At 50.0% G+C, this 26,605-nt stretch overlaps 1 protein-coding gene across 1 annotated transcript; it reads left to right on the top strand.

Moving 5' to 3' along the window:
* Positions 1 to 5,650: 5,650 nt before the first annotated feature.
* Positions 5,651 to 23,569, top strand: slc12a3 (solute carrier family 12 member 3). The gene is made up of 26 exons (XM_088938657.1): positions 5,651 to 5,947; positions 7,316 to 7,453; positions 8,100 to 8,175; positions 8,473 to 8,568; positions 10,581 to 10,720; positions 11,649 to 11,759; positions 11,935 to 12,046; positions 12,368 to 12,498; positions 13,047 to 13,131; positions 13,266 to 13,420; positions 14,342 to 14,449; positions 15,044 to 15,167; positions 15,349 to 15,450; positions 15,793 to 15,948; positions 16,384 to 16,483; positions 16,946 to 17,057; positions 17,224 to 17,361; positions 17,590 to 17,696; positions 17,862 to 17,944; positions 18,866 to 18,940; positions 19,923 to 20,024; positions 20,125 to 20,236; positions 20,511 to 20,597; positions 21,164 to 21,299; positions 21,569 to 21,636; positions 23,428 to 23,569. The coding sequence occupies exons 1-26, from the start codon at positions 5,651 to 5,653 to the stop codon at positions 23,567 to 23,569; spliced, it is 3,093 nt and encodes a 1,030-aa protein (XP_088794783.1).
* The last annotated feature ends 3,036 nt before the right edge of the window (positions 23,570 to 26,605 follow it).

Below are 26,605 nucleotides of genomic sequence, written 5' to 3'. Positions count from 1 at the left end.
TTTTTCCGTTTCAAGATCATTCTTTTTTTTTGGCTGCAACTTGTTTTCATTTTTTGTCATTTTTCTTGGAAACCGCTTAAGCTGTAAAGTTTGTTTTTGTCATGACGCCTCAAGGTATTGTTTTAAGTCATTTGCAATGGATATGCTGGTAAGAATTCTGCATTTTTCGCTGACGGTTTGCAGATAGGACCCGATTCTGCTCTTTGGCATCACTGGCTAATGCTGGGGAGGTCTGTGCTTTGACCTGCAGTGTGTTTTCAATGGCCAGAGCTTGCCCTGTGTCTGATGGCCTCTTTTACTGCTGTGGCTTATTCATAAACTTTGCTGGTACAATATTAATCCTCCTAGACTCTGAGGGAAAAACCCACAGAGCAGCAGTGTGTAGTGATTTTTATAATCCGTTTGTCAGGGTCGTCATACCAAAGATTAATCTGCACATTTTTGAGAAACCTTTTTCTCAATATGCCCTCACTTCCTGTTTGCCGTTTTGACAGTGGTCTGCTGCAGTATTGTATTGATTTGTTCATTTCTTTCCTCGGGGTAAAGTGCTGGCCAGCATGCTGTGCTGTTCTGCGAACCCCACCGTCTCCCGGCTCCAGTCCTGGGCCAGCGCCGGCTTCTGGCCCCGGCCCATACCTGCTCACCTTTGTGCCCTGCTCTACAGCCGCAGCCCTCGGGTGTTGTAGATGTGAAACTAAGCAGGGAGGATTGTGAAGGCTGGTGAGCTGCTTTCTGCAAACGGTTCCAGGACTGGAGCCGGACGAGGGCAACACCACACTGTTCTGGCTGCAGCTCGGTTCTAATTTTTATTCTGTCCCGGTATAGATGCCTTTTTTTCTTCGATTATTTTTCTCAGCCGTGGGGAGCCGATCGTCGCTGGGTGTTGAGTAAACAAGCGTTAAACGTGGGTTGTAATGATATAGTTGCTTTAGGTCGTCCTTTTTGGTTGTTCAAATCGCAATTAGAAGCATTGAAAACCTGGATGCGAGATGCTGGCCAGTAGGCGGCGGTGGAGTACCAGCACGTTGTCCGGTTTGCCCAGCAGCGGAGCGCTGTCGAGCTGTGACGGAGTTACAGGCTGCGCCTTGAGTCACTGGTCATGCTTTCTTTATTCATGACAATTAAAATGCCACTCACATGAGCTAGAATCGTTTAGGTGGAAATAATCAAAATCCAGTTAAAACCGCAGTCTTAAAGTATGCTGTGGTCTTTCCACGGAATAGTCTATTAAACCAGATTCCTAGTCTAGCTTCCTGCTGATGGGGGGAGAGGCATCGCCTCCTGACTATCTCGGGTCTTTTGGAGATCTGAAACTACATGAGGTTCTGATACTGCTTGCGGTCTTCGATCAGCACTCATAATTACACCAGACACGTTTCTCTTAATAATCACAATCGCTTCAGGGGTCTTTTTGCAAGTTTAAATGTTTGTGCGCGGTCGTTTTCGTGGCCGCTGTCGGGGGTTTGTGTCGGGAAGCAGGACAGACCCTACAGCCTCTGCGACTGTACCGAGTTCTTGTGCCGTGGAGTGCGTTTGGCAGCAAAGACTCCCTCTCGGTGCTATAACGCCTTATGGAAGAATTCCTTCTATTACTCTGTAACTGGGCTTTCAGAAGAAAAACGCTTTGTCAGCTGTTAACTATGTGTTGACAACTTTTTTTTGCAGCTACACACAGGTTTGTCGGAAAATCTTCGAGCGCTCTGTCTCCGTGAGCGCGGTCCGTGCCCAGATCCGTGCCCGGGACGGCGCCGCCTGCCCGCGCCTCCCTGTGGCCGAGGAGGGTCCGACGCCGGGTATCGCTGCTGCAGCTGGTGTTGTGAATCAGGCCGATGCCACACGCCTGCTCTAACCCGGCTATTTCACAACACCAGGGTCGCATCATACCACTGCCTTCAGTGAAGCTTCAGTGTCGGCAAGCTCTGACGAAGGCCCGAGTACTGGCTCTTCATCGCCAATCAAGTTTTTTTTAAGCAGAGTTTCTACAACGAGTCTCTATTTTGTATATATATACACTTGTACCTATTTTAATGGTTTCTAGTGCGTTGCTGCACATGAATGTGTGAATAAACTACCAAACGGGCCAACTGAAATCCAAACGTCTTCCTGTCGTTTGTAACTTTTAACGTTCGTAGTAACTAGCTGTAGAAGTGTTTTTTTTTTACTCCGTGCGCGAACGGAGGGGCAGGGTGTGCAGGGAGAGAGTCGGACCCGGGTTTTCGGGCAAAGTCAACAGACCCTTTGTGACTCGGAGACAGGCCCTCGCGGCGTCTCTGGGAACTGGCGTCCGGCACTGACCAAATTAGCAAAACATGAGTCAGCAGCTGTACCCTGAGATTTCTACCAGTTCTTAAGAGTGCCATTATTTTACTGGGAACATCCGCTGTGAACAAGTTACGTAACGGTAATGCTTGCAAGCACGGGATATTTTTTTAAAAAACTGCACGTACAGACCCAGTGCCGACGACTAATGATTATTCGAAATGGTTCGCCTGGAGCTGGCTCGTCGCAGCTGAGAGACTCGCCGGGTTAATGGACAGGTTAATAGAAAACACGGTGCATTTATGACCCCGCGTAGCACGGCAGGACAGGCAGGCTGAGCGTCGCTCGACTTGTTTCCTGCGCCCTCAGGAGCGGCCCGGGTGGGGGGATTCACGTCGCCGCTCTGCCGGGGGGGTCAGGCTAAGCAGAGGGTTGCAGTAAAGACCGGAAGCTCCCAGTCCGCAGCCCCGCTTCCCTCGCGGAGGTCGGAAACGGCCGGACTGGGAATAACAGCACCGAGTAAATCCATGGTTTAACCTGAGGTTTTCTAAACAGCAAAAATGTTCCGTGATTTAAAAAAAAATCCTCCCCATCACCACCACTTTAAGTGGGCCCTCCATAAATGTATTTAAATGGTGTATTTGCGAGAAACATTTTCACCTGCTTTAAATTTGAAGGTTCAGGAGGCACTTTATGACTTTACAGCGAACAGAATCGGGCCTTCAGTGGCTCCAGACCCCGGGTTGCGGCGCCCCTGATGTCGGGGGGGGGGGGTGCTGTCAGAGAGCCGGTCCCCTAGCGCTTCCCAACCTGGTTTGTCTATGTACCCCCACAGCCCTTTCAGTATGGCTCAAGCCCCCCCTCATCCACACCAAGCCAGTATGATCCTAAATGTGTTCGTTTAAACTGAAATGTAAGTTTAATAAGTTCATTTAAAGATGTATTAATAATATTATTAAATTGGATATGATATAATGATTCACTTTCAACCAAAAGACCAATTATTGATGCTGTGGGTGAAAAAAACTGAGTCAGACTCACTTAGTAGATTCATCTCCCTTTAATGAGACTGTTTCTGGGGTCAGTGTGGCCATGGCTGTAATCAGGCTGTTCTCCACATTGAGTCTGTTCCTCTGCTTGGTTTTGATTTGCGTAAAAGCTGAGAAAGCCACTTCACACAAGTAGGTAGATCCAAAGGGCAAAAGTTCTTTAAGTGCATATTTCCCCCTCAGGGTATTCCTTTTCCACAGCACACCAGAACTGTGTCAGGGTCTTGTCTGCAAGTTTCATCTTCAGCCCACGGCCTGAGGACACATCCATCAGATGTTCCTGCAGTCTGGCAGGAAGGCTGCTGCTGCTCTCAGTCACACTGACACTGTTCCTGACCCGGTCCAGTTGAGCAGACCTGGTGTCAATGTCACTGAAGTATGAGTTCAACTCGCTGTTGAGTTTGGACACACGTGCTTTCACAATGGTCACTGCAGCAGCTCTGTGTCAGTGGTGGTAAGATGGGCATCAAGCAGTGGGAAACAGCTCACATCTGAATCCTCACATTTCCCCTCCCACAGTTTGACCTTCCTTATGAATCCATTCACCTTGTCATACATGTTCAGGATGTGTGCCTTGTAGTGATAAGTTGAGTTGACTCACTCTGGGTGCTCAGACAGCGTAGCAAGGGGGTGCAGGTGCTCCTTCAGAAAAGCACATACCTCAGTGCAAAGTTCAGTCTCACTAGTGTTTTGCCACGGGATAGCCCCCGGACATCAGTATGAAGCAGCAGCTGCTCATGCTCTGATCCAATGTCTTGACAGACTTTGAAACGATCTGTGACTCACAGGCCTGGACTGGATGAAGTTTATCAATTTAACTGCATCGTTCAGAACAGCACTTAACTCGGGGACTATTCTGTTACTGGCCCATGCCTCCCCGTGAATAACGCAGTGCGTCCGCTTTGTGTCGGGTTTACCTTCTCGACAAGCCCGCGCAGCCCCTGCCCTCTCCCCGTCATCGCTGCTGCCCCGTCAGTACATAGGGGACTGCACCATTCCCAGTCCAGATCGCTGTCCTTGGAAAAACTGTCACTTGAAAAATGTCCTCACCGGTAGTCTTCCCCGTAAGCTTCGCTCATTCATGTCAGGCTCTTCATTGTAACGCGCCTCCCCGCTAATATCTGTCGATTCGTCCAACTGCAGTGTGAACTGACCTGCTTGTTTCAGTTTCTCCACCGCTTGGCCAACAATATTAAGGGACATGTCATCGATCCGACGGCAGGCTGTATGATTTGATCATGGAGCTTTTTTGATCGCATCGGCCAGAATCACGGCTGCGGGGAGAACGGGCTCCTCGGCGATGGGACGGGGCTGCTTTGTCGCCACAAGTAGCGACACAGCAGAAGACGCCTCCAGTGCTACACGCTTGTGGCTTTCTTCAGTTTGCTTCGACTGGACTTGAATTCAGACCATTTGCGTTGGAGAAGTGCACCAGTCTTACCGACGCAGGAGGGGTGCCTGGTGCTCAGATGCCGCTGTAGATGGGCTGGCTTCAAGGGCCTGTTCGCTAGCGCTTCACCGCAGAAAAAACACAGTGGCTGCGGTGGTCCGCGGCCGTACAAAACACACTGATCTTGGAACTGCCGCTGTTTGGGCTTTGTCGCCTTTTTCTTTTTTTCGGTAGGTTTACCTAAGTTTGAATTCGTACTGTTCCGACACTTGGAGTTGCAGCTAACTCATCCATTAGCTCTCTGCAGTACTCTCGCGCGCCGTGCCATAACGCAGGGGTGATTGATAAGTAGGCCACGCTAGACATCAACCGATTAAATCTGTTTCTGCTTTTATTTGTTCCTAAATGCAATTATGTCCATTGAGAGTGAAACAGTATTTGCCATATTTTTTTTTAAATGTCAAGTAGTAATTTCTATTTTGTAACTTAAATTTAAACCACAATCTTCCCACGTACCCCCTGGTACCTGCCGACGTACGCCCTGGGGTACGAGTACCCCCGGTTGGGAATCGCCGCCCTACACCTCTCTGGTTCCCGCTTTCCGTCGGGGAGGGGGGCGACAGTGGCCGGTTCGCGCCTGTTTTTCCCTGAGTGTTTCCTTGTGACTTTCTCGAAACGTTATCGGACTTGGGGATCTCAGAATGTGATTACATTTAATTAAAAGCATTTACATGGAGACCCGTGCGCTCCGGCGCCCCAGGGTGGTGATTAGGACTCTCACCCAGGGTTCTTCGGAAAACTTTCCAATCCGAACCCAACCCATCATGCATGGCCAAGTAACGCTGGAAGAAAATGCGGTTGCCACCGGTTGGACCGCGCATAAAAGCCCCCCGTGGCCCGTGCTAATCCCACTTCATCAGGTGGTAGTCTAACGCAGCCGTGGTGTCCGGCCATGGCCGACGTTCCTGCGCCCGTAGTGACCGTAGACTCGCCGCCACCGCACGGCCGATTCACCATCTCCCGGGCGGTGAGCTCGGCGAGCCGGGAGGAAGACTCCAAGTTCAGTTACGAGCAGCCAGAGAGCGGCGTCAACAGTATGGACTCCGAGACCAGCTCGCTGTCCCTGAGACCCTCCGCCTATAACACGCTGGACGTGGCGCCCAGCTACGACTTCTACGCCAACACCGAGATTCCCGGGCGCGACCGCCGGCAGAGACCCTCTCTCTTCCAGCTGCACTCCTACACCGAGGTGAGACAGCGAAGGTCTACGTCTCCTGAAAGATCGGGTTTATTTCTCTTTTAATCATCCACGTATTGTTCCAGCGGTTCCCAGTCCTGGTGCCCTGGTGCCCCAGATATCTGCTGGCTTTCAGTCCAGCCCACCTCCATTAGAGAACTGAAGCCTTACTTGATTGAAGAAGGTGCTTCATTGGGATATTAGCATTTTGCTTCTAGTCACAAATCTGGGATTTTATTTCACTTACAAAAACCATCAGTTAAAACTACAGGATGTTTAAGAGCTGGGAGCAAACAGCTCAGATTAATCTTATTGTTATTAAGTCAATGGAGGGTTTGATTGTGAAACTAAGGGCTCGGCTGACAGACTATGTCATTGGAACTTAAGAAAGGTTACAAACATAAGAAAGAAGGCCAGGATACTGCTTTCGCTAACTTGGATGGGAAACTTGTTCCACACTCCCACCGTCCTATGTGTAAAGAAATGCCTCCAGTTCTCCTGCACTTTTGTTTAGTTTGCGCAAGTGTCCCCTGCCTTGTGTCTCCCAGCTCATGGTGAAGACATGTGCTGGCTCGACTATTGCGAATACTTGTGTCAGATACTCTGGTTGTCTCTTTCAGTCCCAAACTGAAAGGGATCAGTTTCTCCAGCCTGTCGGTGTGGGACACTTCTTTAAGCCCCAGAATAGAGCTGGTGGCAACAGAATCCTATACAACAGAATATCGACTATTTCAAGACATTCCTGTAGTTCAGTCTGTTCGACCCCAAGAGCTCCCCTATGGTTTGTTTGATTTGCTTTTATGAAAAATTTAACACCAAAAAATGAATATTCTTACACGGGAAAACATCAGAATAATTTGTGTTGCTGAAATATGTACCTGCATCTAATACAAGTGGATTTTCCATTCATTTCACACATTGATAAAAAAACAAAACCAGTGCTGTCTGCAGTGCTTGAGTGCTGAGGTTAGGTCTTTCGGTATTTTTGGGGTGCGACCTGAGGGGGTACAGCGTAGGGCCGCAGCATCCTGCCAGAGGCCGAAGGGGTGCTGAGATCAGGCCGTCTTGCAGGACGCTGACAGGGGGGTGAAACAGTGGAGACGAAAGATTTGGGTGCGACAGACTCCGTCTCTCATTCCCGCTGAGTGGAAACACTTTTTAACAGTAAAAGTAGCTTTTTTTTAAAGAAATAAGCCGTGGCCCCGCGAGCTGGGCTGTGGAAGTCAGAGCTGCGCGGAGCTGGGAGGAGGAAGCCCGCAGGAGGGCTAGAGCCAGTGTGGGGGTCCTGTGCTGTTCCCCAGCGGGGCGTGTTCAGGCAGAGCAGGGCTGTGCCCTTGCCCGCTGTCTGTCAGCCTGCAGTGCGGATCTCCTCTCCCCCAGGAGGACTCCTGCCCGCCCCCCGTGTACGAGGACACCAGCGGAGTCGGCAGGGAGGGGTGCAAAGACGGCGCCGAGGAGGAGCTGCCAGAGGGCCCCGCCCCGGAGCCCCCGCGCTTCGGATGGGTGCAGGGGGTCATGGTGAGTGCGCCGGCGCCGGCTGCTGGATCAACCTGGCAGGACACAGCGCTGTCCCGGGCGGGATGGTCACTGTGGCAACACCACGACACAATGTGAATTCAATTCAATTGATTTTTATAAAGCGCTTTTCACAACAAGATTGACCCACGGCGCTTAACAATGCATGTGACCCTACATGTTGTGAATACAGAACAGAAAAGACCAGAAGACAACAGAGGAGAGGAACCAAAAACTCCTTAGTAAGGAGAGAAAAAACCTCTAGGGGTCCAAGGTCAACTGGCTGCCCAACCCCTTTGGGCATGCTAACATTATACACTTAAAAAAAAAAGAAAAAATAAAGGAAGGAATTTATTCAGTAGCTCTTCCGGCTGGTTTGTATTGAAGGAGTTAAGTGGGCTCACTGTATTCATCTACATAGCTTTTGTACTTTAACCTGGTAGTATGCTTGAGCACAGCTGGACTCCACCATTTAGACTGATTCTTGGTTTTTAGTGCGTTTTGGCGTTGAGAGAAATCAGGGTCTCAGCATGTCAAGATTTAATCATGAATCAGCCTGGAATAACACAAGGCTGTTGGTGGTCAAGTGCCGGTTGTGGCTCAGTAGGTGAGTCAGTGGGGTGCTGAGTTCTGCTCTTGTCTCCCCCAGATTCGCTGCATGCTCAACATCTGGGGTGTCATCCTGTACCTGCGGCTGCCTTGGATCACCTCTCAGGCAGGGATTGGTATGTGGGTGGGCGGCGTGCATTGTTGACTGAACAACACAAGAAAACCAGGGGACGTACTGAACATCAGCCTGCTGCAATGAGGAGCTGTTACCTTCTGATCTGCTTGTTTTCTGCCAGTGATGCTGTGCATTAGCATCACAAGGCAGCGTTTGTATGAAGTGATGAACGGATGCATGAATGTGAAGTTCCGTGAGACACAAAACGATCATCAGAAAGACTTCTAGTGCAGGGAGTGACGTGTCGTTATTAGTCTCACTGAGCACCCCACTCCCTGTGTCTGTCCCTCCCCCGCAGGCCTGACCTGGGTCATCATTCTGCTGTCCTCCTGCATCACGGGCATCACAGGCCTGTCCACCTCGGCCATCGCCACCAACGGCAAAGTCAAAGGAGGTACGGCAGTGGGGCTCTCCTCTCGGCACGGGCCCGGCCTTGAGCAGACCAGTGGACCCCAACCCTAGTCTGGCGAGCACTGCCTGGTGGGACCAGTTTAGCACAGGACTTGTCCAGTTACGTCACAGAGGTCTCGAGTGGAAGGGTGAGGTGAACGAGTTAGTCCCACCACTAGCTTAGACAGTAGGGCCTAGGACAGTCATTTCAAAGCCCTGCAGCTTTTACTTGTGTAATCAGATCAGCAGCAGCTGTTTCAGAGCGACTGCGACCAGCTGGTTCTATAACCAGTTCATTCCGTAACATGGGAGCTCTTGAATCCCGGTTTCCAGTCTGTGACGTAGCCAGTTAATCGAATCAACTTGCTATCACAGTGGTTCTCAAACTGTGGTACGCGTACCGGCAGTGGTACGTGGAGTGCCGCCAGGTGGTATGCCAAATAACCCTGGAACTGTGTCATGTGCACTGAAAAATCGGGACGGGTTTTCATATTTTGTATTTTAATACGTGTCGAATACGCAGCCTACGTACTACGATACAGTGTGCGCTAATACTTCAGTGGACAGAAGAGATACTCTGTAATTCTATACCACTCTATAGGAATGCGTGCTACGGATGCAAGTGACCAATTGTATTTAAAAAAGCTACTGTATCTCCAGCAAATAGGGAGAAAGGAGAATGTGCGTGATTTTGGAACAATGCCAACAGTGTAAACACAGGAATGCATAGAAATACGTGCTACGAACGCAGGTAATCTTGTGAGCACACGAAAGCGTGATAACAGAAAAATATTTAAGAAGTGTTCTACTTTGAGAAAAATACACCGAGCGTCTCTGTGTTTCGCTCCCATGCGCATGAAATAAAAACTTTAAATAAATACGGAAATAAAAACGGAAACGCGGAAAAATGCAAGCTTGCGTATTGCTAAAGCAGGTAAGCTACACTATTTTTGAAGAACCTTATTTACCGTTGGCAAAAGAGCTGACACGTATTATGTGTAGAGAAAAAGCTGCTAAACAGCTCGACCTGCTGCCCCCCTCCCCCTGAAAGACACAGTCATTCATAGAATTATTGAAATGAAGGATTATATCAAAAGTACATTGATAGAGCGCGTTAAGATGAGCAGATGTTTTTCACTGCAATTAGATGAGTCTGTAGTCGATTTGGCCAATTTGCTCGTTTACGTTAGATACGAGTTTGAGGGCATGTCCCATGAAGACTTTCTGTTCTGTAAACCGCTACCAACAGGAACTACAGGAGAGCACATATTTCAGCTTCTGAATGAATTTATCGAAGAGAATGGCCTCGACTGGATAAAATGCGTCTGAGTTTGTACAGACGGTGCTAGAGCAATGACAAGCCGACATAACGGTGTAGTTGCACGAATTAGAGAGGTTGCTCCAGAAATTAATGTACGCATTACAACATCCACCGCGAGACCTTTGCCGTCAAGAAAATGCCTGATGATTTAATATCTGTTAGACTCTGTTGTGAATTGTATCAAGGCTCGAAAAATTAATTCACATCTGCTTTGCTCAACTAAACAGGCTCACCCCTCTCACTGAAATGGTGCTTTTTTATTAGTTGTTGTTAATGTTTTTTTTCTGTAAAACACTTTGAGAAGCCACTTTTAAAGGCGCTATATCAAATAAAGTTTATTATTATAATATTTATTATATGTATGTGTGAGTGTGTGTGCACGTACACTCATGTTGGTCATTGAGAATTTCTGGGGTTCCTATGAGATGATGACTTGTAGGTGGTACTTGGATGCTTTGGTTGGATAAGGGGTGGTACTCGGTCCAAAAAGTTTGAGAACCACTGTGCTATCAGAATCCAGCTGAGTAAGAAGGACCGCGTGACCTCCCCTGCTATGCCACCTCTGCGATCGTGTCATGTCCAGGAAGCTCCGAATGATCCCGCAGTGCTTCTGAACAGGACCTCCAGGGTGATCCAGCTGCTGGGACGCAGTCTGGCTTCTCTGTTGAAGGAGCCCCTGTCTCTTACCTCCGCAGGCGGGACGTACTTCCTGATCTCCCGCAGTCTGGGTCCCGAGCTGGGCGGCTCGATCGGTCTGATCTTCGCTTTCGCCAACGCTGTGGCCGTGGCCATGCACACCGTGGGCTTCGCCGAGACTGTGCAGGTTCTCATCCAGGTGAGGAAGAGCTCTGGGGCTGTCTTCTCTCTTCATCGTCGACTCATTGACCAATGAGGTAGCCTTTCCCAGTTCACTTTCGGCAGGTATTTATCATCCATCCATCTTAATAATAATAATAATAATAATAATAATAATCTGAACACTTGACACCTGAAGAAGGCTCCACGGCCACAACGTTGTGTTTTCTTTCTTCTTTTTGCAGCATGGAATAAACCTGTTACTTGTTCCTTTGCAGCCTACGCATGCTGACACAGCTACACACCTGAAATATTAATCTTATGCTTATATCGTGCTTTTCTGGACACTACATTCAAAGTTCTTTTACAGGGAATTAAAGGGGAATCCCACTACCACCAATGTACAGCATCCACCTGAAAGCTCCCCACACACCAGCTCTCAGTGGGGAGGAGAGCAGAGTGATGAAGCCAGTTCAGAAATGGGGATTATTGTGAGGCCAGGATTGTTAAATGGTTTAGTGGGTTGCCTGCTGTGAGTTGCAGGGTGATATGGTGATATTGTCTAAGCCCTTCATCCAAATAAGGTTTTCAGGGGAGCCAGACCTTATCCCGGATAGCAACAGGCACAAGGCAGGGTACACTCTGGACTGCAGTCGATCACAGGGCACACACAGACACACACACACACTCACACTAGGGCTAGTTTTGCCAGAAGTTAATTGACCTGCCAGCATGTCTTTGAACTGTGGGGGGAGACTGGAGCACCTGGAGGAAACCCACGTACAGTGTAGCAGGTATTATAATGGGTGAAAATAACCAGGCTGACTTTTCCTGTAAGTGAGGTGTTCCATAAGCTGTAGCGGCATGTGCTTCTGAGAACTGGCTCCGAGTATCTACTGTAGCTGGAGGTCCTGAGTGTCTGGGCTGTCTTTGTCTCTGCCTGACTCAGATCTCCCTCTCCCCTCCAGGAGAGTGGCTCCAGCATTGTGGACCCCATCAATGACATCCGCATTGTGGGTGTCATCACTGTGACCTGCCTTCTGGGCATCTCGCTGGCTGGGATGGAGTGGGAGTCCAAGGCAAGTCTAAAGTCTGTTTAAAGATGTCTTGCTTGCTCTCTGTGTGCATCACAAATCTATAATGCATTTGTTTCATGCTGCATTGTGTATTGTGTTACTGTCTAGCCCTGGATTGCATGTGGTTGCATTTTGTGCCTTTGTATAATAAATGGTTTTCCATCTGTGCCAAACACAGGCACAGGTCCTGTTCTTTTTCGTGATCATGGTCTCCTTTGCAAACTATATCGTGGGGACAATTATACCGGCTACTCCAGAGAAGAAGGCTAAAGGATTCTTCAGTTACAAAGGTAATATGGATCTCTTGATGCAGTTTGTAGAAGAACACCCCACTTCCATAAGCAAGCATTACCACACTGGTACCTTTCTTATCTTCTCTGTCCTGGGAGATGAATTCACGGAAGCAGAGAACATTTACAGCCAACACATTCGTGACCTCTTTGTGCATAAAACCTCAAGGGAGACATTATGAGAAAAACAGAACAAAACTCCAATGTTTGGTCAAAACTTTACAGTTTTAGAAAAAAACAGGGAGCAGAGATGCCCGTGCCACCTGGATTGCATGAGTTGCGCTTGGAAGAAAGCGTGATTAACGTGCCCATTTTTTCCAGGTGCTATTTTTGCTGAAAACTTTGTGCCGAACTGGCGAGGACCGGAGGGCAGTTTTTTTGGGATGTTCTCCATCTTCTTCCCCTCGGCGACAGGAATCCTGGCAGGAGCCAACATCTCGGGAGACCTGAAGGCAAGTGGACTTGTGTGTTGAAGTGTCCCCCGTGGGGGGCTCAACAGCTTGAGCAGAGCTTTGTGGGCTTGGCACAAGGTTACTGAAGGAGAGGAGGATCTCACCTTGCCAATACTTGAAAGATGCCAGGCTGTCAGTTTTAACTGCTCCTTCCTGTAGTTTCCACTTGTCTCTGGTTAATGTTTCATTGCTGATTCTGACTCTGCTTTCTTAATTTCTTCATTTCACTTAATACGTGAAAACAATAGCTTGTTTTAGTATTGAGCTCTGTGTTTCTCGTATCTGTAGGTTATGTTTCCACTGCCTGCAGGTAACGTTCTGCACGTTTTCTACGTTAAATACCATCCGCAGGGGAGTCTTTGTTCCAGCAGCTTCACAGCCGGTCTGCAGGATAGCAGACTGGAGATCATTCTGGCCAGTTAAATCACTCCTCCAGCCAGCTGTGCGTGGCTGCTGCAGAGAGAGAGTCTGCTCTCTTCTCCGAGAGCTCCTGTCCTTCTATAATCATATAATTGCCCCCAGCTCTCTCTCCCTCTCCTGAATGTCAGGACCCAGCAGTGGCCATTCCGAGAGGAACCCTCCTGGCCATTTTCTGGACCACCATGTCTTACCTGATCATCTCTGCCACCATCGGTGAGTTAGGAGGATCCCGTTTCTCTCATGTGGCTGCTGTTTCTTTGGGATAATACAGAGCAGGGTTTGATTTTAAAGCAGAATGTAACGCGTGCTCACAGTTGTCAGCGAAGCCTGTGTTTTTTTGCTCTCAGGGTCGTGCGTGGTGCGCGACGCCTCTGGCAACATCAACGACACTGCGGACGCGCTGGGGACAGACTGCCTGGGACTGGCCTGCACCTACGGCTGGAACTTCAGCGACTGCATCGCCAATAAAACGTGTTCGTACGGCATCAGCAACTACTACCAGGTAACAGCAGTGAGAGCCATTGTCTTCAAAGTGCTTGCAGAGCCTAGAGGGACGTTGGACCGAGGTATCGGCAGCTGCTGCTGCAGAGCCTGCAGTCTCTTGGTTTCACGTCTCATCTGGAACCAGCAGGAGGCGCTGTAGTGTGTTTCCAGGGTCTCAGTGAGCTGCTAGCCGCCTTCAGGAGCAAAGAGCCTGTTAAACAGGGATTTATTGAGAGCCCTCCTGCAGGGAGAGATCCACTCTCTCCTCCCCCTGATCTGTCCTCCTGGTGGCCTGTTGCCATGACTAACGAGCTGAGTGACCTGATGTAACTGGAGCAGAGCAGCTGCTGAGCCTCCCTCTCCCTCCCAGGGGTGCCTGGGGCTCTGCTAGGTGGCTCTGTAGCCTGAATATAATCGAATTCTAGTGAATGGATTCCTGACGGATAGCTATCATACACACGGCACCGAGCTTAACAGCTGTGAATGCTCAGTACATTGAGCAGTTTCAGGTTGTGTCTGAACATACCTTATTACAGGTAAGTCCTGTGGCTGACTGGCTTAGAGCAGTACTCTGATGTGCAGTGGACCAGCTGGGCAATCAGTTTCTCCTTTTCTTTTCACCCCTCCTCTCCTGCATGCCCTCCTAACGCCTTTCTTTTTGCCTGCTCCTGCCCTCTCCACCCCTCTCCACCCCTCTCTGCCCCTTTCCACCCCTCTCTGCCCTCTCTCCACCCCTCTCTCCACCCCTCTCTGCCCCTTTCCACCCCTCTCTGCCCTCTCTCCACCCCTCTCTGCCCCTCTCTGCCCTCTCTCCACCCCTCTCTGCCCTCTCTCCACCCCTCTCTCCATCCCTCTCTGCCCTCTCTCCACCCCTCTCTACCCCTCTATGCCCCTCCCTGCCCCTGTCTGCCCTCTCTGCCCCCCTTCTGTCTCCCTGCAGAGTATGAGCATGGTGTCCGGATTTGCCCCACTCATCACTGCTGGGATCTTCGGGGCCACCCTGTCCTCGGCCCTGGCCTGCCTGGTCTCCGCTCCCAAAGTCTTCCAGGTAGCTTTCCTGCCCGCGCCTCCTCTGCGGCGCCCTCCTCAGGCAGCTGGGCTGTGAGGCAGCCTGCGGCTCCCTGACCAACTTTGTAAAGAGACGGTTTCATTTTGAACATTTTCAGCATTTTTAAACACGAAGGTTTGGCTGTAGTACCTGCTCAAACTCTGTTTAGATTTCCAGATTGTATGAAAGCAAGCTCTGTGCTAAATAATTATTAAAGCAATAAAAAATGGCCTCAGGCGCTGTGACAAATGGACTGTTATATTCTGGAATTAAAATAAGTGACCTACAACATCAATCTGGGTCATCAGAATCGTCTAAAACAGGCTCCCCGTCCGTGTGCTTCTGATTAACACATTGTCATGTTCAGTGTTTCGTTTTTTGTGCATAAAAATCCTGCAAGTGTTGGAGAAATAAACTTGTCCTTCATCAGTGATGTGCATGTCCACATGGAGTCTGCGTGGGGTCAGTCATGTGTAATTTGAGGAGAGGAAAGCAGTCTTTTATTTGTGTTGTGATTATTTTTGCATTGCGTGCATTTGAAAACTAATATACAGTATATTTATTTATTTCCTACTCGGCTGTTTTTATTCAAAGTGCCTTTGCAAAGACAACCTGTACCCTTTGATCGGATTCTTTGGGGAAGGCTATGGGAAGAACAACGAGCCCATCAGAGGGTACTTGCTGACCTATATTATCGCCATCTGCTTCATTCTGATTGGTAGGTTTTGCTGACAGATGTCGCTGAACTAAGTCACTGCATCTATGAGATAAACACTGTTCATGCGAAGGTTGACAGATACTCAGAGTTCTTTTGTGGAACAGCAGCGTATCCAGTGATTCGTACCTGACAGAGTGTCTTATCAACTGCTTTGTGCGTTGTGTGTATCTTCCCTGCACAGCTGAGCTGAACACCATCGCCCCCATCATCTCCAATTTCTTCCTGTGCTCCTACGCGCTCATCAACTTCAGCTGCTTTCACGCCTCCATCACCAACTCCCCAGGTGAGCCTGCAGCTCAGTCACACACAGCCCTTTGCTAGCCATTCGGCTCCTGGGCTGGCCCCAGCAAGCAGCCCCCTAGAGTCTGAACAGATTTGTTGGCAGTATTGCTCCAAGCTTCTCATTCAAAGCTGGGTCTGAAGCTGCAGCTGCAGACACATTACATTACATTACTACAGACGGTTTAGAGAATACCTCTCACAGAAGGCCAGTCCACTTCCAGTGGATGATTTCTTAGCTGCCTGTGACCTGAACTGCAGTTCCAGTTGGGTTTTTCTATATGTCTGACACAGCCTGCACATGTGCTGCTCATGTGTCTGAGCTGGTTCTGTGACTCCCCCGTAGGCTGGCGGCCTTCCTTTCAATATTACAGCAAGTGGGCTTCTCTAGTTGGTGCCATCATCTCAGTGGTCATCATGTTCCTGCTGACCTGGTGGGCGGCCCTGATTGCCATCGGCATCGTGCTCTTCCTCCTGGCCTACGTGCTGTATAAGAGACCAGGTGAGACCACCACGTCTGGCGTCACACGCCCCAGTGCACATGGCTGGCAGGGGTCCTGTCGGCGGCGCCACCCTGGGCCACAGCGTCTGTTAGTCACAGAATCTTCTTGTTCACTGATTGGTTGAAGGTGTCTGAGTCTGCAGTTAAAAATCCTGTAAAATATCCATTGACAGTGTCTTTGAGTTCTGCAGTGACATGAAATGAATTCCTGCTTCACTTTTCTCAGGTATCCAACTTCAGAGATTAGGTCCACTAACCAAATCAAATGGGTTAGATGGGTCATTTCTAACCTTCCTGATGAGCGTTTTCCCGAGTTCCTGCTGAAGGGTGCTTGATGCTCAGCGAGCTTTAGCTCGCCTGCGTGCACGACAAGGACAGAGAATATCAGGGCCGCGTGCTGACCCCTGGTGGGTGGTCTGTGCTTGTGCTTTGCAGCTGTTAACTGGGGGTCTTCAGTTCAAGCTGGGTCCTACAACATGGCGCTGTCCTATTCAGTGGGACTGAACGAAGTCGATGAACACATCAAGAACTACAGGTAATAACGGGGGCTGATCTCAGCTGAGGGCAACTACTGTACCTCCAACACGCACTTTAGGGTCAGAATTAGTGTTGGGTATAAGGACCAGACCTGAACCTGAGCTATAGATGGGTTGAATTAAGCTTGGCTCAGGAAAACTGACTTCTCGTGGTCCGGGTTCGAACAGCTGTTGGGTTTGTGCTGTTGTTAGGAAAAGGGTAGAGTCCAAAAGTTCAGGCTAGTTTGGGGTAAAGGTTAGAGTTAGGGTCCAGTGGATACAACAGCAGACAACAGAGTGCCGTGAGGCTCAGCTGGTGTTCTTGCAGAGTGACGCAGGGCTGTCTGTCAGGAGGTCACTCGCTCTTCGGAGAGCCGGAGTCAGGACATGGAGGAGCCCAGGCCCGGGGCAGTGGGGTGCTGCCCCGGCGGGGGTCCCTGGCCGCTGCGGGGGGCTCTAGCCTGTGTTCCTCTCTCCTTCAGGCCACAGTGTCTGGTCCTGACGGGGCCCCCCAGCTTCCGCCCCGCCCTGGTTGACTTCGTCGGCACCTTCACCAAAAACCTGAGCCTCATGATGTGCGGAAACGTCGTTGTTGTGAGTTTTCCTCCTGGCTGCACCCGTGGTTTCTTTGCTGTGTAAACTGCTTCTGCACGGTGGTTTTGAAGAGTGAGGATTCATGTGCTCATTCAGAGCACATGGTCTGTGTTGTCTGGGAGGCCGCTGTCTGGGTGACATGTGCCGCTCTCTCTGCTCGGGACAGGGGCCGCCCTCTCCCACGAGCCAGGAGGCAGCGGGCAGCGGCAGTCATGTGACCTGGCTGAACAGGAGGAAGATCAAGTCCTTCTACCGCGGGGTGGTGGCCGAGGACCTGCGCAGTGGTGTGCAGATGCTTCTCCAGGTGAGGTCACCCATCTGCCTGCTGAAGAGCCGCAGGAGAGCCTCTCCAGCAGAGCTGTGGAAAACAGCTCCAGCACCTACCAAACAAGCATGGTTGGGAGACCATGAGGGCATTCTGGGGAAAGATTCACTTCTGCAGTCGTTCGGACCGGTGACAGGTGACTTTCACCCTGCCTCGCCTCTGCAAGAGCCCAGCGAGTCCTAACGTGCAGCACATGTTGTTTGTCAGGCCGCAGGCCTCGGGAGGATCCAGCCCAATGTTCTCGTGATGGGCTTCAAGAGGAACTGGCAGAGGGATCGCCCAAGCAGCCTGGAAAACTACATTGGGATCATACAGTGAGTGTGCCCCCCGCGCCTCTTTGTCATTAGATAACGCGCACGCATGGAGCACGAGCACGTCTGGTGTGGACGTGCACGAGCGCGGGGCAGCACGTCTGGTGAGAACTCTCAGCCCGGTTTCCCGTGGCCTCACGGTGCCGTGTTGTGTGTCTCGTGTTCCAGCGACGCCTTTGACCTGAGGTTCGGGGTGTGTGTGATGCGGACGAAGGAAGGGCTGGACGTGTCGAGGACGATGCAGGCGCACGGTAAGGGCAGCGCTGGGCTCTGGGAGGGCGACCCCTGTGCGATCCGGAAGATCGGAGCGGAGTCAGCCGGTTCCCAGGGGAACATGGGCCTGTTCTGCATCGGCTGCCCCTCCTACAGCGTTCTTCTGGACTCTGTGAGCAGCAGGGCCCCAGCACTGAACACCGTGTTTGGGTTTTTGATTTGTTTCTTTGTCATTTGTATTGGAGTGTGCTGTGCTGTACTCAACACTGTGAATGCACATGTTCACATTACAGGGCAGAAAAGACAGGAGGTACCTCACTGAAGATAGAAATTGATACAGATAAAAAGATAAAAATTGTTGAACTGTTGTGTTTCCCTGTGCTAACGAGTCTGTCCTGGCTGGTGTGGACTGTCCACTGTCTCTGTGTTAACAAGTCTGTCCTGGCCGGTATGGACTGTCCACTGTCCCTGTGTTAAGGACTCTGTCCTGGCAGGTGTGGACTGTCCACTCTGCCTGTGTTAAAGAGTCTGTCCTGGCTGGTGTGGACTATCCACTGTCCCTGTGTTAAGGACTCTGTCCTGGCAGGTGTGGACTGTCCACTCTGTCTATGTTAAAGAGTCTGTCCTGGCTGGTGTGGACTGTCCACTGTCCCTGTGTTAAGGAATCTGTCCTGGCTGGTGTGGACTGTCCACTCTCCCTGTGTTAATGAGTCTGTCCTGGCTGGTGTGGACTGTCCACTCTTCCTGTGTTAAAGAGTCTGTCCTGGCTGGTGTGGACTGTCCACTGTCCCTGTGTTAAGGACTCTGTCCTGGCAGGTGTGGACTGTCCACTCTTCCTGTGTTAAAGAGTCTGTCCTGGCTGGTGTGGACTGTCCACTGTCCCTGTGTTAAGGAATCTGTCCTGGCTGGTGTGGACTGTCCACTCTCCCTGTGTTAATGAGTCTGTCCTGTTTTCCCAGTTAACCCTGTGTTTGAGAATGGCAGTGAGTACCGTGGCAATGGGACTTCCCCAGCACCAGCAGCCCACAGTACATGTAAGACACAATGAGATGATGAAAGGGAATCTATTGTGTCCTATGTTTTGTGTGCTAAGAATACCTATTTTGTGTTTAAAGACACTTGGCCATTAATGTTGTACATTAATAATTAAAAATTAATAATAATTGCTTACACTTATATAGCGCTTTTCTGGACACTCTACTCTAAGCACTTTACAGGTAATGGGGATCCCCTCCACCACCACCAGTGTGCAGCCCCACCTGGATGATGCGACGGCAGCCATAGTGCGCCAGTACGCTCCCCACACACCAGCTCTCAGTGGGGAGGAGAGCAGAGTGATGGAGCCAGTTCATAGATGGGGATTATTAGGAGGCCATGATTGGTAAGGAACAAGTAATAGGTTTATTCCATGCTGAAAGAAAACACAACGTTTCGGCCAAAACACCTGAAGAAGGCTCCACAGCCGAAACGTTGTGTTTTCTTTCTTCTTTTTTGCAGCATGGAATAAACCTGTTACTTGTTCCTTTGCAGCCTACGCATGCTGACGCAGCTACCCACCTGAATTATGATTGGTAAAGGCCAGGGGGAAATTTGGCCAGGACGCCAGGGTTACACCCCTACTCTTTTCGAGAAGAACCCTGGGATTTTTAATGACCACAAAGAGTCTCATCCAAAGGACGGCGCCTGTTTACAGTATAGCGTCCCCATCACTATACTGGGGAATTAGGACCCACACAGACCTCGGGGTGAGCGCCCCCTGCTGGCCTCACTAACACCTCTTCCAGTAGCAACCTTAGTTTTTCCCAGGAGGTCTCCCATCCAGGTACTGACCAGGCTCACACCTGCTGGGCTTCAGTGGGCTGCCAGCTGTGAGTTGCAGAGTGATATGGCTACTGGGACTTTAAGAATGTCTGTAATCTCTGGGTCAGTGCTAAGTCACATCTGCCTGTTGCGCGAGCAGCCGTTGGAAACGATTGTGAAGACTGGCCAGTCTGACCCCGGCTCTTCCCTTTTCAGTGGACCCTGACGCTCTAGTGGCTGAAGTTCAGCCCACGACCATTTTCCAGTCTAAGCAGGGCAAGAAGACGATCGACGTTTACTGGCTCTTTGATGATGGAGGTGGGTCGCGCTGACAGCTAGCCTGTAATGAAGCTTTGACCTGTGACCTTGGGGAGGCCTGGGCGTGCCCTGTGAGTGACGCATGCCGCCCCTCCCGCAGGCCTGACCCTGCTCATTCCGTACCTCCTGACGCGGAAGAAGCGCTGGCGTGGCTGCAAGGTGCGTGTCTTCGTGGGCGGAGAGATCAGCCGGGTGGACGAGCAGAGGAAGGCGTGAGTATCCGAGCCTACCCCCCCAACACGCCGCCACCGCCGCCACCGCCGCCGTGCACGATCAAACACCCCCCTAGAAATAAGCGTGTCTCTTCTCTGATGACTGCGGTGAAGCAAAATGCAGAGGGAAGCTGCTGATCATTTTTAATTTCTGAAATCACTCGGAAAAGCAAACAGCTCGCTGTCCCGGCTCACTCAGCTCAACATGGTCCGCAGACGTCAGCCGTGACTCCACAGCACTGAAACAGACTTTTTTTCCCGTTGTGATCTCCAGGTTCATGTCCCTGCTCAGCAAGTTCCGTCTGGGATTCCACGACATCCAGGTGCTGCCTGACGTCAACGAGAAGCCGCGGCCCGAGCAGTAGGGTCACACCTCTCTCTTGCACTGTGTCTCTGGGTCCTATCCCTCACTCTTCAAACAGCACACAGGGCAAGGTGGCACTGGGGCACTCCCCTGCTGCTCCATCTCACCTGCTTGATCACCACTGGCTTTGATTTCAAATTAAGAGGTTATTTTCTCTCAGCTTCTGCACAGTGCACCATATAAATAAATAAAACTAAGCAACTCCTTTGGATTCCATGCAAAACTGTGATGCATGGCTCTCAAAGACAGTTGCCTGGGTTTTACAACAGCTCTGCAGAGACGCAGCACACTCTGCTATTCCATTGCAACAGGCCCTACAGGAGAAGGGTGTGCTGAGACAGTGTTGCACCCTGGTGGGTGATGGGTGATGGGTGAGATAACATGTGGGATATCTGCATTTTACACTGTATCCCAGTTGCATGTCAGCTGTCCTTGATATCTGTAATTGGATGATTGCAGACTTGAGTCCACTGAAACGAGTGTCGGGTCCCTCTGCAGAGGCCCTAGTTTGCTCTGAGCTGGTGCCCATCTGAACCCTCTTGTCTCTTGTGGGTTTGGTGCAGCGTGAAGAGGTTTGAGGATCTGCTCGGCCCCTACCGGCTGAACGATGGATTCAGGGACGAAAACACGGTCAATGAAATGAAGAAGGAATTCCCCTGGAAGATTTCGGATGAAGAGATAGAGAGGAACAAGGCCAAGGTGAGACTCTTTCAGGTCTGAATTCTTCATCTTCTGTTATTGGCGGATGAGCTGGGCAGAAAGAAACCGATCTGTGGTTTAAGAGCACTTTGCTTCCTGACAGCGAGAGATTGTGCTCCGGCTATGGCAAACCAGAGCATTTTGTGCTTTAGATAAGGGAAAAACACAATTCTGTAAGAGAAAATGGAAGAAGGAAGATTTTAAATACTGGTTTTTGAGGTTTTCCAATTAATCTTTTTTTTTTAAATATGCTTTCTTTTTTCCGGTAGTCCCTCCGACAGATCCATCTGAATGAAATCCTGCTGGATTACTCCCGAGACGCGGCGCTCATCATCCTGTGAGTGGAAATGCTGAGCCCCCAGTGGAATGAGCCAGGGAATTAGCTACTCTCCTTTATTGGCTAAGCACACACCATAATGGCTATTGGACTGTACATACTGTTCTGAGAACATGACCCAGATTCCATTTCAGGGCTTGAATTTCAGATAATTACCCCCAGAGCTGATCTTGCGTGCACGGTAATCATTTGCATTTTAGTTTCAGAAACGGTTAGGCTCAACAATACTGGAAGCTGAGGTGTAGTTCAATGAGCACGAAACCCTCACCGCCCTAGTCTTCCCTCAGCGCTTTCTGTCTGGTTCTGCTTGTGTCTGCAACAAGTCCCCATTAGTTCCAGTGGGTGATCAGTCTGGTGATTTCTGTGGGGTTTTTCCTGTACTGCTCAGTGAAAACTGTTTGACCCTGCTGCTCTCCTACACAGCCCTCCAGGCACTGTGTGGTTGGAGTGGCAGCCACTCCTCTTTATAAGACACCAGCTTATTTGCTTTTATGTGCATATTATTTCTTACAGTTACAGATATCTAGGCATTTGTTTTTTTCAGGTCATATAATGGTGTAAGTTAGTTAGGCAGTGTCTTGCAGATCCAATGTCCTGAGTTTGATCCTAGCCTTGAGAATCTGTCAGTGTTAGTGTAGTGATGTGTGTCACTATGATGTGCAGTGTTAGTGTAGGTGTGTCTCAGTATGGCATGCAGTGTCAGTGCAGGTGTTGTGTCTCAGTGTGGCGTGCAGTGTCAGTGCAGAGTTGTGTCTCAGTATGGCATGCAGTGTCAGTGCAGGTGTTGTGTCTCAGTAAGGTGTGCAGTGTCAGTGCAGAGTTATGCTTCAGTATGGTGTGCAGTGTCAGTGCAGGTGTTGTGTCTCAGTGTGGCGTGCAGTGTCAGTGCAGTGTTGTGTCTCAGTAAGGTGTGCAGTGTCAGTGCAGGTGTTGTGTCTCAGTGTGGCGTGCAGTGTCAGTGCAGAGTTGTGTCTCAGTATGGCATGCAGTGTCAGTGCAGGTGTTGTGTCTTAGTGTGTCGTGCAGTGTCAGTGCAGAGTTGTGTCTCAGTATGGCATGCAGTGTCAGTGCAGGTGTTGTGTCTCAGTATGGCGTGCAGTGTCAGTGCAGGTGTTGTGTCTCAGTATGGCATGCAGTGTCAGCGCAGGTATTGTGTCTCAGTATGGCATGCAGTGTCAGCGCAGGTATTGTGTCTCAGTATGGTGTGCAGTGTCAGTGCAGGTGTTGTGTCTCAGTGTGGTGTGCAGTGTCAGTGCAGGTGTTGTGTCTCAGTAAGGTGTGCAGTGTCAGTGCAGTGTTGTGTCTCAGTATGGTGTGCAGTGTCAGTGCAGGTGTTGTGTCTCAGTAAGGTGTGCAGTGTGGCGTGCAGTGTCAGTGCAGAGTTGTGTCTCAGTATGACATGCAGTGTCAGTGCAGGTGTTGTGTCTCAGTGTGGCGTGCAGTGTCAGTGCAGGTGTTGTGTCTCAGTGTGGTGTGCAGTGTCAGTGCAGAGTTGTGTCTCAGTATGGCATGCAGTGTCAGTGCAGGTGTTGTGTCTCAGTGTGGTGTGCAGTGTCAGTGCAGGTGTTGTGTCTCGGTGTGGTATGCAATGTCAGTGCAGTGTTGTGTCTCAGTATGGTGTGCAGTGTCAGTGCAGGTGTTGTGTCTCAGTGTGGCATGCAGTGTCAGTGCAGAGTTGTGTCTCAGTATGGCATGCAGTGTCAGTGCAGGTGTTGTGTCTCAGTATGGTGTGCAGTGTTGTATCTCAGTGCTAACCCTTGCCCTGATTGCCCACTGTTGTCTCTCTGACAGGACTATGCCAGTGGGCAGGAGGGGGAAGTGCCCCAGCGCTCTCTACATGGCCTGGCTGGAAACCCTTTCCCAGGACCTCCGACCCCCTGTGCTCCTTGTCAGAGGCAACCAGGAAAATGTGCTCACCTTCTACTGCCAGTAGTGCAGACAGAGCCCCACAGAGACCCTCTACTGCCAGTAGTGCAGACATAGCCTCACAGACACACTCTACTGCCAGTAGTGTAGACACAGCCTCACAAAGACACTCTCCTGCCAGTAGTGTAGACACAGCCCCACAGAGACCCTCTACTGCCAGTAGTGCAGACACAGCCCCACAGAGACCCTCTACTGCCAGTAGTGCAGACATAGCCTCACAGACACACTCTACTGCCATTAGTGTAGATACAGCCTCACAAAGACATTCTCCTGCAAGTAGTGTAGATACAGCCCCACAGAGACACTCTACTGCAGTAGTGCAGACACAGCCCCACACTCTACTGCCAGTAGTGCAGACACAGCCTCACAGACACATTCTACTGTCAGTGTAGATACAGCCCCACAGACACACTCTACTGCCAGTAGTGTAGACACAGCCTCAAAAACACACTCTACTGCCAGTAGTGCAGACACAGCCTCACAGACACACTCTACTGCCAGTAGTGTAGACACAGCCTCATAAAGACACTCTCCTGCCAGTTGTGTAGACACAGCCCCACAGAGACCCTCTACTGCCAGTAGTGCAGACATAGCCTCACAGACACATTCTACTGTCAGTAGTATAGATACAGCCTCACAGACACACTCTACTGCCAGTAGTGTAGACACAGCCCCACAGACACACTCTACTGCCAGTAGTGCAGACACAGCCTCACAGACACACTCTACTGCCAGTAGTGTAGATACAGCCTCACAAAGACATTCTCCTGCAAGTAGTGTAGATACAGCCCCACAGACACACTCTACTGCCAGTAGTGCAGACACAGCCTCACAAAGACACTCTCCTGCCAGTAGTGTAGACACAGCCCCACAGAGACACTCTACTGCCAGTAGTGCAGACACAGCCTTACAGAGACACTCTACTGCCAGTAAGGCAGACACAGCCTTACAGAGACACTCTACTGCCAGTAGTGTAGATACAGCCCCACAGACACACTCTACTGCCAGTAGTGCAGACACAGCCTCACAAAGACACTCTCCTGCCAGTAGTGTAGACACAGCCCCACAGAGACACTCTACTGCCAGTAGTGCAGACACAGCCTTACAGAGACACTCTACTGCCAGTAGTGTAGATACAGCCCCACAGACACACTCTAATGCCAGTAGTGCAGACACAGCCTCACAGACACACTCTACTGCCAGTAGTGCAGACAGCCTTAGAGACACTCTACTGCCAGTGGTGCAGACACAGCCTCACAGACACACTCTACTGCCAGTAGTGCAGACACAGCCTTACAGAGACACTCTACTGCCAGTAGTGTAGATACAGCCCCACAGACACACTCTACTGCCAGTAGTGCAGACAGCCTTAGAGACACTCTACTGCCAGTGGTGCAGACACAGCCTCACAGACACACTCTACTGCCAGTAGTGCAGACACAGCCTTACAGAGACACTCTACTGCCAGTAGTGTAGACACAGCCCCACAGAGACACTCTACTGCCAGTAAGGCAGACACAGCCTTACAGAGACACTCTACTGCCAGTAGTGTAGATACAGCCCCACAGACACACTCTAATGCCAGTAGTGCAGACACAGCCTCACAGACACAGTCTACTGCCAGTAGTGCAGACAGCCTTAGAGACACTCTACTGCCAGTGGTGCAGACACAGCCTCACAGACACACTCTACTGCCAGTAGTGCAGACACAGCCTTACAGAGACACTCTACTGCCAGTGGTGCAGACACAGCCTCACAGACACACTCTACTGCCAGTAGTGCAGACACAGCCTTACAGAGACACTCTACTGCCAGTAGTGCAGACACAGCCTCACAGCGACACCATCTTTTGCTAGGAGTATTTACACAGCTCTTGCAGGACCTGCTGATCCACTTCTGCACTCTCCCAATGCCTGATAAAGCCATAATGCCTTACTAGCAACTTATCTTTAAAACATTTTAGGAGCTAGAGATGTGGAGTTGTTCCAGACTTGTGGGAAGTAACTAACTCGGTTACACCTGGATTTTTACACTTTTAGAATTTTTGGAACTTTATTATTTCTAGTCATGTCATATGTGTTTTCATGCTTTTGTATTTTAATTGTTTAAAATGTATTTCCTTTAGCATTAACTAAGCCCATTAAGCACACACCTATCTGTGTGCTTAGGGTACTGTTGTACTGTTCTAAACTCCCATTAATGCTTGTACAACTGAGTCTCTAACAAAATCACTCTATGCAGTGTAATCACCATTATTATACTGTTCTGAACAAATTTATTTATGTTTTTATTAAGAATAAAGTTTTTTTCAATGTGTGGTTCATTGTTTGAGATTTGTTGAGCAGGGGATAAAAACTTTCCCCTGCTCTCGTTGCTGGTGAACACCGTCTTCCCAAAATGCACTTTTACTATGAACTAATTCGTTCTGCTCTGACCCCTGACCCTGAATCTATATGATTTCTTTACAGTTTTATTGACCATTACATAATACAAAGGAGAAAAGGTATCCAATAAGATAAAGTGAACAAAAAAAAACAGAATAAAACGCTTCCAGAGATAATAACAAATCTAAACAAAATAAGATACATTTTTTACCTACATCTGGTGCGTTTTTGGTGAAGTTTAAGTAATATTGCGTTTCCACCTTATAAACATTAAAGGAGGGAGCAGCATTAGACAGTTCAGTGAAAAAGACGCCAAACCAGGGACGGAGAAGAAACAGCAACTTAGACGTGCGCGTTTGTTCTGCTTGAACAGTTTCACTGCGTTTGTTTTACTTAAACACAGCCCTTCACGTTTCCTCAAACGTTCTCTCGAAAAGACGAGCTTTCCGCAGCAACACCGGTGTCAAGGCGAGGCAGACTGCGGACGGCCTGTCGCCGGACTCCAGGCAGAACAGTCGAGACCCCGCAGGAGCGCTCCGAGAGCCGGGCTCTGCCTACCAGCTGCACGCCGGGCGCCCTGTTGCATCAGCTCGGCGCTCCCCTAGTGGAGTCTGCGCAGCCGGCGGCGCTGCCCGCGAGAGGCCCACGTCAGTGCACGA

This window comes from Atractosteus spatula, chromosome 21 (assembly GCF_055471065.1).
Source record: "Atractosteus spatula isolate fAtrSpa1 chromosome 21, fAtrSpa1.hap1, whole genome shotgun sequence".
NCBI lineage: Eukaryota > Metazoa > Chordata > Actinopteri > Semionotiformes > Lepisosteidae > Atractosteus > Atractosteus spatula.
Note: the sequence above shows the minus strand (reverse complement) of the source record. Positions and strands in the feature narration are given on the sequence as shown.